This window comes from Ptychodera flava, chromosome 3, assembly GCF_041260155.1.
Source record: "Ptychodera flava strain L36383 chromosome 3, AS_Pfla_20210202, whole genome shotgun sequence".
NCBI classification, from domain to species: Eukaryota; Metazoa; Hemichordata; class Enteropneusta; family Ptychoderidae; genus Ptychodera; species Ptychodera flava.
The window spans coordinates 48,656,016-48,672,440 of NC_091930.1; the positions used below are offsets into that span (position 1 = coordinate 48,656,016).

Here is a 16,425-nt window from a genome sequence, read left to right on the forward strand (position 1 = left end):
GTGTTTGGTATTGCAGTGTCGGTATTGCAGATGGCTGCAAAGTGAATGACTTTTCGTATCCGTGGACTTTGACAGAGTCCTGAGTGTATTGGAGATGCTGCAGACTGAGAACATAGTATTCTCAGCCTTGACGGAATTTTAGAGTCAGTGCAGTTTGCTCCGAGCTGAGACATTTGATAATTTTTGTACTACACATATATTTCAGATTGCTGCAAAGTGATTGACTTTTTATATCTGTGGACTTTGACAGTCCTGAGTGTATCTGGAGAATGCTACGAACTCAGATAGATCTGTAATTTCTCAGCCTTGACGAAGTTTAACGTCAGTGCAGTTTGCTCAGAGCTGAGACTTTACTAATTTTTGTACCTATACATAGTGTGTCGGATATTGCAGATTGCTGCAAATATTGAAAGATTTTTCTTAACGGTGCACATTAAATAGATTCCTGAGTTTATTAGAGAATGCTACGCACCGAGATATTTTAGGAACTTCCTAATCTGGACAGTTTAAACGTTAGTGAAGTTTGCTCCGAGCTGAGACTTTACTAATTTTGTACCTATAATACATAGTGTGTCGGATATTGCAGATTGCTGCAAAGTGAAAGATTTTTCTTAACGGTGCACATTAAATAGATTCCTGAGTTTATTAGAGAATGCTACGGACCGAGATATTTTGGGAATTTCCTAATCTGGACAGTTTTAACGTTAGTGAAGTTTGCTCCGAGCTGAGACTTTAATAATTTTTGTACCTACACATAGTGTGTCAGATATTGCAGATTGGTGCAAAGTGAATGACTTTTCGTATCTGTGGACTTTGATAGAGTCCGGAGTGTATCTGGAGAATGCTACAGACTGAGATAGAATTGTAATATCGTAGCCTGGACGGAGTTTAAACGTTACTGCAATTTGCTCCGAGCTGAGACATTTTGACCGTTTCTCCATACACACTGCGTATTGCATATTGCAGATTGCTGCAAACTATTGACTTTTCGTATCCATGGACTGTAGATAGAGTTCTGAGTTTATTGTGGATGCAACGGACTGACATAGATAAATTTGAAATTTCTTTACATGGTCGGAGTTTGCTCCGAGCTGAGACATTTTATAATTTCTGTACTATATATAGCGTGTCAGATATTGCAGATGGCTTCAAACTATTGACTTTCCGTATGTATGGACTGGAGATACAGTTTTGAGTTTATTGTAGATGCAACAGACTGCGATAGATTTGAAATTTGTTTTCATTGTCGGAGTTTTAACCTTGGTGCAGTTTGCTCTGAGCTGAGACATTATTTCATTTTGTACTATACATAGCTTGTCAGATATTGCAGATGACTGCAAAGTGATTGACTTTTATATATGTGGACTTTGATAGAGTCCTAAGTGTATTGGAGAATGCTACGGCCTGAGATAGATCAGTAATTTCTCAGCCTTGACGGAGTTTAACGTCAGTGCAGTTTGCTCCGAGCTGAGACTTTAATAATTTCGTACCCACACTTAACATGTTGGATATTGCAGATAGCTGCAAAGTGATTGACTTTTCTTATGTGTGGACTTTCATAGAGTCCTGAGTGTATTGGAGGATGCTGCAGACTGAGACGGATTGGTAATTTTTTTAGCCTAGACGGAGTTTTAACGTTAGTGAAGGTTACTCGGAGCCGAGTCATAGATTGTCGGATATTGCAGATTGCAGCAAAGTGAAACTGAAGACAATAGATAGCCGTGAGCATATTGAAGAATGCTTGGAATTGAGATGATTTCGTCGTTTCTTAACAAAATAGGAGTTTAACGCTATAGTGCAGGTTACTCAGTTCTGAGATAATTAAATAATTTTGTTACACTCATAGCTGGTGCGGTCAGATAGTACAGATTGCTGCAAACTATTTTCGTGTCACAACTACACGCTACTTTAATCTTTTCAAGGTATTCTTGTGTTAACCTTTTTATCTCATAATTAGACGAGCAGCATCGGAAAGTTGGTATCTATTTGAGTCACAATGTATGTTGACTTGTACAATGGAGAGAATGAAATGAAAGCCGTGGAGGAGTTTTCTTTAATCTTCGAACACTTCCTTGACAAGAGTTCACAAAATAACTTCGGAAATTGCGAAAGTGACCTCTATTCGCAAATACTCTTTACTTTTAGAAATCTCGTGATGTTTTCGTTGTAAATATTTGCTTAATTGCCATGGAGATAATTTTGACCCTCTTATCAAAATTGAAAATTAAGCTTGTCAACTTCATAAAGTGTCTGTCTGCCGAGCTTTAATAAAATATTAAAACTTTTTGCAGCGGAAAATATGTGTTTAGCAACACCTCTAATATGGCTTTCAGCTGGCGTTTCCTGTCCTGTCAAAATGTTAGTCTTTTTCGTTTTATGTAAGCTTTGGAAACCACAAAATAATTAATATAAGTATTATATAGAAATAATAACGCGAATAATAATAGGTTCAATTTCCGTGAAAATTTCACCATAAGGGTATTTTGGGTCGAAAAGACCAAATATGATATCGATTTCACTGCCCCATGTTTCCATGGTAACCATTTTAGGTGTTGAAAATTTCAGTTTTTCTAATATCCCATGAAAAGTTACTTTGATTGATATGAAAATTATCTAGTGGGGAAGTTCGGGTCAGAGAACACAAATGTCAGACTTATTTTAATGTTTCGAGTTGCCATAGTAAATTTTGGGATTGAAAATGTTATTTTTCCCTAATTCCTATTAAAGAACTATCAATTGATGTAAAAATTGATAATAAGGGGTTTTCTGGTTAGCACACCCAAAAAATCACACTCATTTTAATGTGAGATGTTTCCATGGCAACCATTCAGGAGTAACAACATTTTTTTTCAGAAGTCTCACAGCTTCAATGAATTGTTTTTGGATTTCTATATAATACTTATAGCCCCTAAACTTGTAATATAATAATAATAAATAATAATAATAATAATAATAATAATAATAATAATAATACAGGAAATCAGTACGGAAGAATTTCCTCTCTGCTTTTAGACCGTAACGTACAACTTTTAAAATATCACTGATTAGGTATTTGGTTGTAGGAAAATAAATAAATTCCTTTCAGGGGAAAGTTTTCTATTTGGCGACAGGGTTTTTCCTCAGCTTCCTAAAGGGTTGGTAAAGTAAAACAGAATTGCAGTCAACTCGCAGTTTTTCCACACCGCCCAGAACCAACTCGCCCGATTCAAACTCGCCCGATAACAAGGAGTAAACTCAAAATGTATTTCTGGTGAGGTCATGGTAATAGCTTTGTTTAAACTAGTCAAGTCCACGACCTAAATACAATACACAGTAAATTACATGAGCAAGTACGCCTTTATGGCAGCTGCAAATCTTCTATCTGAAACATTTTGACAGGATATGGTAGGGAGCTCCAATGAAGTGTGGCAGCAAACGTAAAGTTGTGTTTACCCTGTATCAGATGAACTCTGCCAAATGTCAGCGATAGCTTAGAAACCACGAAAATGTTACACAATGTACTTGTTGACATATAACGGATTTATATCATCGATGGAACGGCAGAAAACTGTTTACTGTAGGTTGAGAAGAATTTCTGATTACATGAGTGTAAAACATACCGTCTCCAGATCCAATGGAAAGAACACGTAGAGTAGACACATTCTTCATCTTCATCTTATCTATTTGGTTCCTATACATCGCAATCCTTTGGTCGTTAGGAATGGTACGACGATTCCTGTGGTACGCATTGAATCGCGGAAAATAGGCTTCGGTGTCGTTATCAAGATCGCCTACACGTGCCGCCATCTTTACCCTGAAATTGTCAATAGTAAATTTGTTCGTGTTGAAACATTTCAAATTCATATCAAGTTGATAAATACAGACTGTGATACTGCTACAAATGGCATGCTATCTCCATACTAGAGTAATGGAGGGGGAACTCACGTTCTCATAATTCGGATTCTATTAAGTTTAGCGTTTGTATATAGAGAGAGCTGTACGATTTACTTTTTAAGCTACCTAAAGTTATGATACCCCTGAGAATACGTGCGATTGTTTCCCGACGCCATGTCAAATATTGCTACTTCAGATATTATTGTCCATTTAAAGGCACGTATGCTTGCATGCCAATGCCTTAGAGATACACCACCGTAGATTTCTTGGTGTGTTCCCGAAAGAATTGATGCTATTTCTGCAAGTTTTCCAACAGCAGAACTAGGGAAAGACATCCACGGGTCCTCAGCTCATAAATTTTGCCACTGTTATAGTCGTACCTCGGCGGTGTGAGGAGCGTACTCACTGCTGAGAGGTACTTCGAGATCTTTGACAGAGTAGAGACTCACAGAGTTGTTGGATATCAATGATGGTGGCTTATTACTGAAGTGTAAAGTTTACACATCAGAATGCCCAGCTACCTCCGACTGAAGATAGTGGGTGATTAACCTTTTTTTAAAAAGAAATTGTAGCATCCTAATTAGATTAAATTAGTTAAGCCTCCAATCGACTAGTATTTCTTGATTGGTTCAAATAATTAAAATATTCTTCCCTTCAAGAAATACATTACTAAACTTTCTCTGATAGGACATTGATCATATAAAATTTTACATAATCTGCATAAGTGACATCATCGTTATACAACATTTCCTTATGTAATCGTCCCAGGGTCCTGTCTGGAATTTAGGTATTGATGATACGAATTCACCTCTACTGCCTTGACAATAGATGTCACTAGTACAAGTTTCTACTGTATCCTTGATACTTAGGTATCAATGACGCAAATACATTGAATGTCCCTGACAACGGAGTTTTAACCAAGATGAAGGAAAATTCGTAATGATCATTAACCCTAGCTTATACAGACTTGGAAAGTTCAGCCGTCTCGTTCACTGACCTTTGTACAGATTCCGAAATTACAATAACAATATCAATAAGCCAAAGAAAATTTAGTCTGTAACACTCCCCTCATTTCAAGGAATGCGTCCCGTATTCGAGTATACTAAAACAATTTAACATACAAGTAAATATTATTTGATAAAGTGAATAAATGCAATAAAAAAATACATAATCAATTAAATGTTTGGATAACATACAACATAACTCAAAAAAAAAAATAATAAAATCCATAAAATACATGCTAAGACTAAAGTATAAATGGCATACATATATATAAAGTAAAACAAGATATATATTATAAAACGACTAAAAATACATAAATACCGTCGACGAATAAGATACAATTATAAAAAAAATATGAAATAGATATAAAAATACATACAGATATAAATGCAATTAAAAGAAAGATATATTTTTGATAAGGAATAAACTAGGTATTCAAAAATCGAGTACACGGATATATGTGTATATATATGGTGCCTTAAGAAGTAGATAATTTCATTAATTAATATTCACACATTATTTCTCACTAATAATTATCATATGGGTTCTGATTTAACCCAAATTTCCATAGAAATTCATTATTTTTAAAAGGGAGTGCCAGACTGTTCAATAGCCATACGCGTGAAATCGTCAGAAGGGCCCGGGGACTCTTCCCTTCTCATAATTGATGCTAAAGGTTTACCTTCTTCTTTTATTTTTACAGATTTTTTCTTACTCTTTCCCAATGGAGTTCGTCGAGGAAGTGATTCAATTGAGACATTTGGTTCAACTCTTTTATCCATTTTGAAAGGAAAAAAAACAACTTCTTATATAATATTTCCAAGGTTGAACTTAATTTAACTTATTTTATGTAAGTCTGTGTCTGACCTTAGTCAGCGGTACACACCTTGAAGTCAACACCCTGATTGTAAACAGTCGAAGTATTTGTAATTTTAGATCTGAATCCAAACAACAAGAAGTGGTTATGTAACTCGCAGGGTCAAGGAATCGGGTCATTCCATTATACACTCAGACATACTGGAGATCTCCATTTATACAAACAAACATACAGTGATTCACGCAAAGTCAACTTCTTTTCACTCATTCACCTGACCGCAGTTCCGAGGCCACCCAATGTAAAGTTAACTTGTCTAACATACCTGGCTATTACGGGTTTGTCTGCTATTTTTACAGAATGTCTCTTAAGAAGTTCCAACAAAGTATCTTTCATGTTCTCAGCATATTCCCATGTATTTTCTTTATGGAACAACCCTTTCACTTTACCAAATACATGTCATTTACCATTTAATATTTCGATACCGGCTTATCAAAATGTTATCTACTACAGTCACAAAAATAAAATCGTTATTGGAGGCAGGGTGGGTTTTATCGCTGATTTCTCAATTCATAGTTTCAGAGAATGACAGCTTAAACTATTCCCGTCCTTTTAACCTCGTGCTCCTCCCTTCTTGCTGGGGCGTAAAAGTTCTCAATTTCTCTCTCTCCCTTTTTGGAAAGCTATTTATAGCAGAATAGCAAATTCAATACAAAATAATTTCTCGAGGTAAGTATTCATTAAACCATCAAATAATTACCACTCACAATACACATCGTTTTCTGTATAAACAAGACTCAAATCAATAATGTCTTAGCTGCTGTACGTCGATGCTTCAACAAGTGCATCCTCAAAATAAAAAATAACACATATAAAATCTTCTCTTACATGAAGTTTCTCCATAACTTCGTACACAAAGAGTCACTTTTACTCGTCGTGACTGTATAAAAATTCCCTTTAAATCTCTTAAACTCGGCTTCTAAATAAACTCAAAAATACCAAGACATTATTCTTTTTCAAGTACTGTTTACACAGGCAATGCATCAATTACAGAAATATGTTTCGCATCTGAATTCCATAAAACATTAAACATATGAATGATAAAAGTAACTGGCGAATTACAACCAAAGAAATCCAAGTTAATTCAGCAGGTAGGATTACACTACATACAAACATTCATGCTGCTAAGCCGGCCTCATAACGTATATACAGTTGAATCCTTCAACCCATGACTTAATATGGAAATTTTTCATGCTTCAAAAGTCAAAAACGTTCGTCAATTTGCTATACGATAGAAAGCGTCCTTTGATAACGAAAAGCAAAGATAATCTATCATGAATGCAAATCATACCACTATAGGAAAAAGTGCGTGACTAGAGCGAGAAACTGACGCTTTCTCGCAATCAGTGAGAATCTGTTCTTATTCTCACCGCTGTCGGTGAGAAAATTCCAATCTCCACTGGAGATTGTTGAGAAATGCACTCCTTGGCGAGAATCAACTGTGAGAACAAATTCTCACCCGTGAGATGGAAATTCTCACTAAGTACAGCGAGAATTGAAATTCACTGGCGAGAATCATCAAGACTCGCCGTTCATTGGCGAGAATCATAAAGACTCTGAAAGGCGAGTCTTGATGATTCTCGCCAGTGAATTTCAATTCTCGCTGTACTTAGTGAGAATTTCCATTCTCACCGGTGAGAATTTGTTCTCACACTTGATTCTCGCCAAGGAATGCATTTCTCACCAATCTCCAGTGGAGATTAAAATTTCTCACTGACAGCGGTGAGAATAAGAACAAATTCTCACCGATTGCGAGAAAGCGTCAGTTTCTCGCTCTAGTCACGCACTTTTTCCCTATAGTGATACATGTATTACAATCCGCTAAACGCCGGAAATGATATCTCTTACCTAATAAGTTGTTACACACTATCTTTCAGTTCCATCAAAGAAGAGATCGGAGGCATTTCAATAATTGAACCATAACCGTAAAATACAATATACATCATGAGTCTTCGTGGGAATCGTTTGCTTAGAGTTTATCGAAAGTTGGTCAGTTATATCATGCATAGAGTTCTTGATTAATGCTTCGAACTTCGATACGTTACTCACGGATGTCTTCACTGAAGAGGCCGGTGATGTGCGCGTCCGATCGGTCTTCGCCGTCCGGTTCATGCTGATTGGTTTTCCCATTTCGTGGCCACATCATCGGTGTTCTTACTTGTTCTTAGTCGTTCCTCGAAGTTGATATTTTTCGAACGTCGTCTGCTCCTTTAAAGCCGCACTTTTCAATCCCAGGTTCTCGCATTAGTAGAGTTCTCCTCCCAGTCAAACACATGGCCAGTACGATGTTTGATTTCTATTACATTAATTACACAAACTGATTTCAATCTTTTGTCACCTTTTGCTAATCCTGCAAATAGAGCTTATATAACCGTTTGATTGACGGTCGGTTCAAATTGCCAATGGTCATTTATTCCCCAGCACCACACTCGAATTTCCTTAAAAAACGTCTTTCAGTCACGTTAGAATTTGAATATAACCACAGAGTTCGATCGGCAGCAGCTTCGTGCTGACCGTTTGGCAGTCTGTCAGCGTTTTTGCGGTCGGAAAAAACTAAAAAGTGGCATTTTCTGGAGCGTGTGCCCTCATGTTGCCTGTTTGGTGTCCACTTACACAATGAACGCCGCCATAGGTTGGCGCCCTTTTAAAGGGAGGCTCCGCCTTTAAAGCCGCACTTTTCAATCCCAGGTTCTCGCATTAGTGGAGTTCTCCTCCCAGTCAAACACTTGGCCAGTACGATGTTTGATTTCTATAACATTAATTACACAAACTGATCTCAACCTTTTGTCACATTTTGCTAATCCTGCAAACAGAGTTTATGCAAGCTTTTGATTGACAGTCGGTTCAAATCGCCAACGGTCATTGATTCCCCACCACAAACGCTTGAATTTCCTAAAAAAATGTCTTCCAGTCGCGTTAGACTTTGAATATAACCACAGAGTTCGATCGGCAGCAACTTTGCGCTGACCGCTTGGCAGTCTGTGTGCGTTTTTGCATACGGGGAAAACTAAAAACTGGCATTTTCTGGAGCGTGTGCCCGTGTGTTGCCTGTTTGGTGTCCACTTACACAGTGAACGCCGCCATAGCTTGGCGTCCTTTTAAAGGGAGGCTCCGCCTTTAACGCCGATCATTGTAAATCATTACTGGTGCATTCATGTATAAAGTGACCTCAACTTTTACTTTTTACTATGGAACTTCCTGGGGAACAGCTGAGATTCCCGGGCCAAAAAAAAGAACAGTCGGAATGAAACATATTTTACATATAAAATCATACGATAGGTTATTTTGACATTTAGTTAAGGCCGAGTGTATTGACACCCGGGTGTCAATTATAGAGCTTCTCCTGGCTATTGACACCCGGGTGTCAATAGCCAACCGGCCCTCTATTTGGCTATTGACACCCCTCCCGTTTTTTCGCCAGTCGGCCTCCAAATTCAACCAAACTTAGCTTAGTTATTCTAAACAACATATATTCTCAATAGAAATCAAAAAAAAATTCCTTCGAAAAAGCTTCTTTCGGCGTCACTTTTGCGGTCCCATAGTGCAACTGCAGGCGGCCTATACCAATGGGTGTCAATAGCCAACCGACCCTCTATTTGGCTATTGACACCCCTCCCGTTTTTTCGCCAGTCGGCCTCCAAATTCAACCAAACTTAGCTTAGTTATTCTAAACAACATATATTCTCAATAGAAATCAAAAAAAAATTCCTTCGAAAAAGCTTCTTTCGTCGTCATTTTGCGGTCCCATAGTGCAACTGCAGGCGGCCTATACCAATGGGTGTCAATAGCCAACCGGCCCTCTATTTGGCTATTGACACCCCTCCCGTTTTTTCGCCAGTCGGCCTCCAAATTCAACCAAACTTAGCTTAGTTATTCTAAACAACATATATTCTCAATAGAAATCCAAAAAAATTCCTTCGAAAAAGCTTCTTTCGTCGTCATTTTGCGGTCCCATAGTGCTACTGCAGGCGGCCTATACCAATGGGTGTCAATAGCCAACCGGCCCTCTATTTGGCTATTGACACCCCTCCCGTTTCAAATCGAAATAGAGCGACAAAGAGATCTGTCAAAGCTGCAACAACTATACAAAAAAAGACAGTCACCGACAAGTGACCCAAAAGTTACGGAAAAGTTAAAATAAAAAAACCGACTTTATTTTTCGATCGTTCGCCATTTAAACTGCACTTTCTACTTTAGAAATGAAGTCAAGGACCGAAGTGACACGATTTTATTTTTTTTTCGATATTACCTAAAGTTCCTTTTTTCTCCAGGCTAGTTTGATCAAAGCGATTCCATTAATTCACAACTTTGCTGTCTGATGACGCGCTAATTTCCAACCTCTTCAGCGGCAAGGCATTGATCATGGCGAGCGATTAATTTACGCCACCTTTCATTTCACAAATATTGTAATTAAAAATTTGTGAACGAGGTGTACTTGTCGTCATTGTCTATATGAGGGATGGACATAAATTACAGGGGGGGCGGGCCGGTGTTTTTCGAAAAACCGCTGCGTAAAAAATAGTGACCCTTCAAAAGTTCATGCACAAAAATTAGTGACCCTCCCCCTTATCCGTGCATGAAAATAAGTGACCCTCCCCTGTTACTCAATACCCCCCCCAAAAAAAACCCCGCAATGTGTTAAAGACCCCCTTCTGACTTGCTATACTTTTTAAGTCGCCCTCCCGAAAGGAAGGCAAAATGTGGCCGATATAACGCGTTGTCCAAAAAATATCAAATCATATATGTGTGATAATTCATGTAAATGTACTTTGCTTGAAGTGGCAGGTAAAAAGTGCATGCCTGTACAAAAAATGTAATTTTTTGTATTTTTAGATTTTATCGATAATGTTGATTCACTATACATGTAGTCGACTATAAAGAAACTACGAACGTGTATTTTCCAGTATAAAACTAGCTATATCTGTTCATATACAGATGTTTAATAACTGATATAGATATACTTGATTAGCATGGGTTGTTTACAAGTGCACATGTGAACAAGATATTTGATTTTGGAATTTCTCTCAAAATGTTGATCCACTATACATGGGAGTCTATGACAAAACTATACATGGGAGTCTATGACAAAACTGTCAGAAAATTTTCAGAATTAAAAATTTGCACTATTTGTGCATATATGGACCCTGAATAATTGACATAATTGTGCTTGATTAGAAGAGGGTGGTAAAATGTGCATCTGTGTACAATAACTTTGTTTTTGGAATTTCGCATGAAATGTGGATCCATTATACATTGTAGTCTATGAAGAAACTATGAATAATTTTTTTTAAATACAAAACTTGGCAAATCTGTGTATTTATGTATGCTTGATTATTGATATTTATGTTCTTGATTAGACTAGAGTGGTTACAAGTCCATGTGTGTGCAAGAAATTTGATTTTGGAATTTCACCGAAATGTTGATTCACTATACATGGCAGTCTATGGTGAAACCCTATGAATAATTTTTTTCCAATACAAAAATAGGTAAATCTGTGCATTTATGTACACTCAATTATTGGTACTAATGTTCATGATTAGACTAGAGTGGTTTCAAGTCAATGGTTGTGCAAGAAATTTGATTTTGGCATATCACTTAAATGTTGATTCACTATACATGGCAGTCTATGATGAAACTATGAATAATTTTTTCCAATACAAAACTAGGTAAATCTGTGCATTTATGTAAACTTGATTATTGGTATTAATGTTCATGATTAGACTAGAGTGGTTTCAAGTCAATGGTTGTGCAAGAAATTTGATTTTGGAATTTCACTGAAATGTCAATTCACTATGCATGGCAGTCTATGATGACACTATGGATACTTTTTCCAATATAAAACTAGGTAAATTTGTGGATTTATGTACACCTAATCATTAGTATTAATATTCATGATTAGACTAGAGTGGTTTCAAGTCAATGGTTGTGCAAGAAATTTGATTTTGGAATTTCACCAAAATGTTGATTCACTATACATTGTAGGCTATGAGGAAACTACAAATAACTCATAGGTTATCTGATCCTAAATTGTTATTCAAACGTTGTTCGACCTGAAGCTTCCAGTTGTTATTGATGACACTATGCACTATTCTGAACAGTTTGTATTCTGTCAATGTCCTCAAAAAATTAAAAATGTACATACAGCGACATGAACGTTTGACACCGACCTATACCCAATGTATTGTCAATGGGAGAATGATGTCTAAATAAGTAATCTCCCAAATTGTTATTGAAAGAGTCATTATAGGGGACAGTTATGCACAATAGTGTTGAATAAGTAGAAATCATGACAACTTAAATCAATGTGGCTGCTTGGATCATCAACACATTGTTTATTATACCTGAAATTTGCGCCCGAAGGGCGCGCCGAAAATGGTAATGGCAGAAAATGAAAGTGCCAGGAGGTATTTTTTTTCTTTTTTCAGTATTCCATAACGTGCACATGCAATTTCAGCTTTGATGCATGAAAAAAGGTGACCCTCCCCCATAGGCTTGCACAAAATTTTATGACCCTTCAAAATGCTTGCGCGAAAAATGGCGACCCACCCCCAAAAAACACCGCCCCCCCCCCCTGTAATTTGTGTCCAGTCCCTAATGGACGCATTTAGTTCACTTTTAACTTTAGACATGAAGTCAAGAAAGGACCGACAAGTGACCAAAAACTCATCGACAAATTAAAATGAAAAACGATTTTTCGAACTTTCGCCATTCAAACACTACTTTCTACTTTCTACTATCTTTGTAAATATATACAGTTTCCAAATAAAAGAACAGTTTCAAAACAAAATACAGCGACAAAGAGATCTGAAGCTACGACAACTAAAAGTATAAAGAAAGAAACCGACAAGTGACCCAAAAGTCATTGACAAGTTAATTTTTTTTTGGTTTCCGGCATATGTGACAAGATATATACGATTTCATTGTCGGCCAATATTTCGTACAGTTTTATTTCCTGTTCAGTCGATTGTGTTAATATTCACCAAAATAGTAGAAAATGACATTTTGAAGCCCAAACATTGAAAAAGAATGACAATTATCCACCTTATCGATCACTTGTCGGTCCTTATTAGTTTGGCCAATAGACCTGCTTCAATACGCGATAATTACTTGTCGGCCAATATTTCGTTCAGTTTCGTCAATTCAGTTCGGTCACTTGGGTAAATATTCAATAAAATAGTAGAAAATGACATTTTAAAACCAAAACATCGAAAAAGAATGGTTTTAATTCAACTTGTCGGTCACATGTCGGTCCTTAATAGTATGGCCAAATGACCTCCTTCAATACGCGATTTACTTGTCGGCCGATATTTCGTTCTCCTTCTTCAATGCCGTTGTCAATTGCGTTTATATTCACCAAAATAGTAGAAAATGACATTTTAAAACCAAAACATCGAAAAAAATGGTTTTAATTAACTTGTCGGTCACTTGTCGGTCATTGTCGGTCCTTGTTGGTCCTTGTCGGTGCTTGTCGGTGTTTAGTATGTCCGCATGTGGTTCAAAGGTTCCGCAACTCGGATCAAATGTTGTTCGACAAGCTTCGCCCGCGGATAAAAATTATTGACCCCGAGCTGTCGATATGATTCTACAACATTACACAGTTACTTTACCCCATTAAGTACTACCCATAAAGCTGTACCCACGACAGAACAAAAAATGGGCATCAACTTGTCTGAAACAAGAAATGAACAACGTAGCTTAGCTCGGTTCTGCAGGTATTCGAGTAGGGTCGCGGGTCGAGGGGTGTCAATAGCCATATAGGGCAGCTTCTGGCCATTGACACCCGGGTGTCAATAGACACTCCGTTTAGTTAAATATTTAACTGAGCTGACACAAATGACATGATCAGGTCGACGTTTACCCTGTTTACGGAGTTCAAGAGCTCCCGACAGCAAAAGATCAACGCATGTTTTCATCCAAAAGGCGGGTTAGTGGGTTGACAGACCTCCCAAGCCACGACATCAGAAGTAAACGCCGCGCCGCGCCAAGCAGTCCATTAATTGCGGGGTTTGACATCTGTATCAATTATCAATCATTTTCTAACCGCATGGTCATTCATTACTGTGAACTGTGTGTCAATCATTGCAATAGTATTCTTATTTCGTTTTATAATCGTGACGTAATATTTAAGGTTGAAGTTTACATTTAAACCAAATGCATGTAATCGAGATTGACCGGGCAGTGAAATCGTAAGCAGAAATATGACAGAATTAAAAATAATCAACAAAAATGTTTATTCATATGCAAATATTACATCGATCAATCAAACATTCAATCTTTATTATACTCAACTCATACTAGCAGAGAGTGTACATGCAAGATCAAATAAATTATGTAAATACACTGATATGCAAACCACATGTTTTCACATGCTGTATACAAAAAGTTCAGAGCCTGTCAATCAACACACGTCACTGTCTGACGTCGACACCGTCACTTTCGGAATTCGGCTTGATGCTTTGATCATATGCTAATTCACATGTTTTCAGCTCATTTTTGGGATCATGGACGGACACAGGTAGTGGTGGAACTTTGTACTTTCGTCTATGTTTGAAGAAAAGAGATACGCAGAGCTAAAAAAAACCCAATCTTTCATTGCAATTGTCAAAATGTACAAAAAACAACATGTCAGTTCGACTAAAATACGCTTGCGGCTGGGCAATGTAGACAGCTTAGACGCTTTCCCTGGGGATGATAGCAGCAGCGCGGGCAAGCAAGCTGTCTCGCCGGACGTACAATCATGCTGGCGCCGTACGGCTTCGCCCGGCTCTCGGTCACACAAACTGCCCTTCGCTGCATGTCATAGTTCCGAAATTAGACTACGCACGCAGAAACAGTTAAACAGTCGATGTGTAAAAAATAACTTCAAGTTCTTTTTATATAAACTAACAAATTTATAGCCCAAACCCCTGAAACATTAACGGCGTCGATGATAATTAACGCCGATCATTAAACCATCACTGGTGCATTGTTCAAGCAGTCCCGGGAGGGACCGTGGTTCAAGTGACCTTACTTTTTACTACGGGAACTTTCCCGGGGACAGCTGATATTCCCGGGCAAAAAAAAACCCCAAAAACTAACAAACTGTAGGAACGAAACTTACATTGATTCGATTGCAAACATAAACATCGGTTTTGAATATGTTTTGGCTGGGCCCCATCGGAGTACGGACGGCTGTACAAACTAAGTCCTCGCACACAGCTGTGAAAGGCGATGACAGTCGCGATCGGCGGTCATAAATCAACGATTTCGGAACTTTCGTCTGTGATTTTGAAGTTTGTTTACTAGGAATCGTGTTTCGATGTAACTGGATAGATTAATAATGCGACGAGTGCACCGCAAAAGTTGAACGGCAGTATGACCGCTACGCGTTATACTTATTTAGCGACGGGCACAGCTAAAATAATTGACAGTAAGCGCAGACCCTCTTTTCAAGTGATCGCACGACCAGTCGCACGACCCCCAATGCGATCGATCGCACGACCCATGTTATTGACTTTGTGCGAGTCGCACAACCAGTCGCACTGATCTATTTTGGTATCATTAAATAAATGGATAATGTCCATAATGAGTTGTCATATACTGATGTGAGCTTGCTTGTTACCCGTCGGATATCTCCACCAAGTGTTATAGTGTTATCTACCCGGTCTGGGGAGCGTACTCACCGTGACTGCTGAGAGGTACTTCGAGATCTTTGACAGAGTAGAGACTCACAGAGTTGTTGGTATCAATGATGGTGGCTTATTACTGAAGTGTAAAGTTTACACATCAGAATGCCCAGCTACCTCCGACTGAAGATAGTGGGTGATTATCCCTTTTTTAAAAAGAAATTGTAGCATCCTAATTAGATTAAATTAGTTAAGCCTCCAATCGACTAGTATTTCTTGATTGGTTCAAATAATTAAAATATTCTTCCCTTCAAGAAATACATTACTAAACTTTCTCTGATAGGACATTGATCATATAAAATTTTACATAATCTGCATAAGTGACATTATCGTTATACAACATTTCCCTTATGTAATCGTCCCAGGGTCCTGTCTGGAATTTAGGTATTGATGATACGAATTCACTCTACTGCCTAGACAATAGATGTCACCAGTACAAGTTTCTACCTGTATCCCTGATACTTAGGTATCAATGACGCAAATACATTGAATGTCCCTGACAACGGAGTTTTAACCAAGATGAAGGAAAATTCGAAATGATCATTAACCCTAGCTTACACAGACTTGGAAAGTTCAGCCGTCTCGTTCACTGACCTTTGTACAGATTCCGAAATTACAAAAACAATATCAATAAGCCAAAGAAATTTAGTCTGTAACACCACATTGGCTAATTCAAGGTAGTTGGTATGTGTCATGCGACAGAATGTAACATATCTCAACTTCAAGCCATGACAACAAGGGAGAAGTAGGTTCAAGATGTTCAGAAAGCGACGTGGTCGAGGCCCGCCAGGACGTTTACTGGGTCCCATGATAAAGACAAGGGAAAGATTCATATGAAAGAAATATGGTGCGCTTCATATGCCTCGTTCATGTTGTCACCTTATGTAATATGGCGCGTAATCAAGGCCAATATTCGAACTTCCAATTTTCAACTGTACAACTCAACATTCAACATTCAAACATTCAAACATTCAGGTATTGACAGAGGTAAGGCTTGTATAATGAAAAACA

At 37.8% G+C, this 16,425-nt stretch overlaps 1 protein-coding gene across 1 annotated transcript in view; it reads right to left on the reverse strand.

Annotated features, from left to right (window-relative positions):
• Positions 1–15,573, reverse strand: part of LOC139130193 (histamine N-methyltransferase-like) — a 39,039-nt gene extending 23,466 nt beyond the window's left edge. Inside the window, exons 1-2 of the mRNA XM_070695941.1 lie at positions 15,412–15,573; positions 3,600–3,793 (exon numbers count right to left, since the gene is read on the reverse strand). Coding sequence (XP_070552042.1) covers positions 3,600–3,786 — 187 coding nt within the window. The 5' untranslated portion in view covers positions 3,787–3,793; positions 15,412–15,573. The remainder of the gene's footprint in view (positions 1–3,599; positions 3,794–15,411) is intronic.
• Positions 15,574–16,425: the final 852 nt, after the last annotated feature.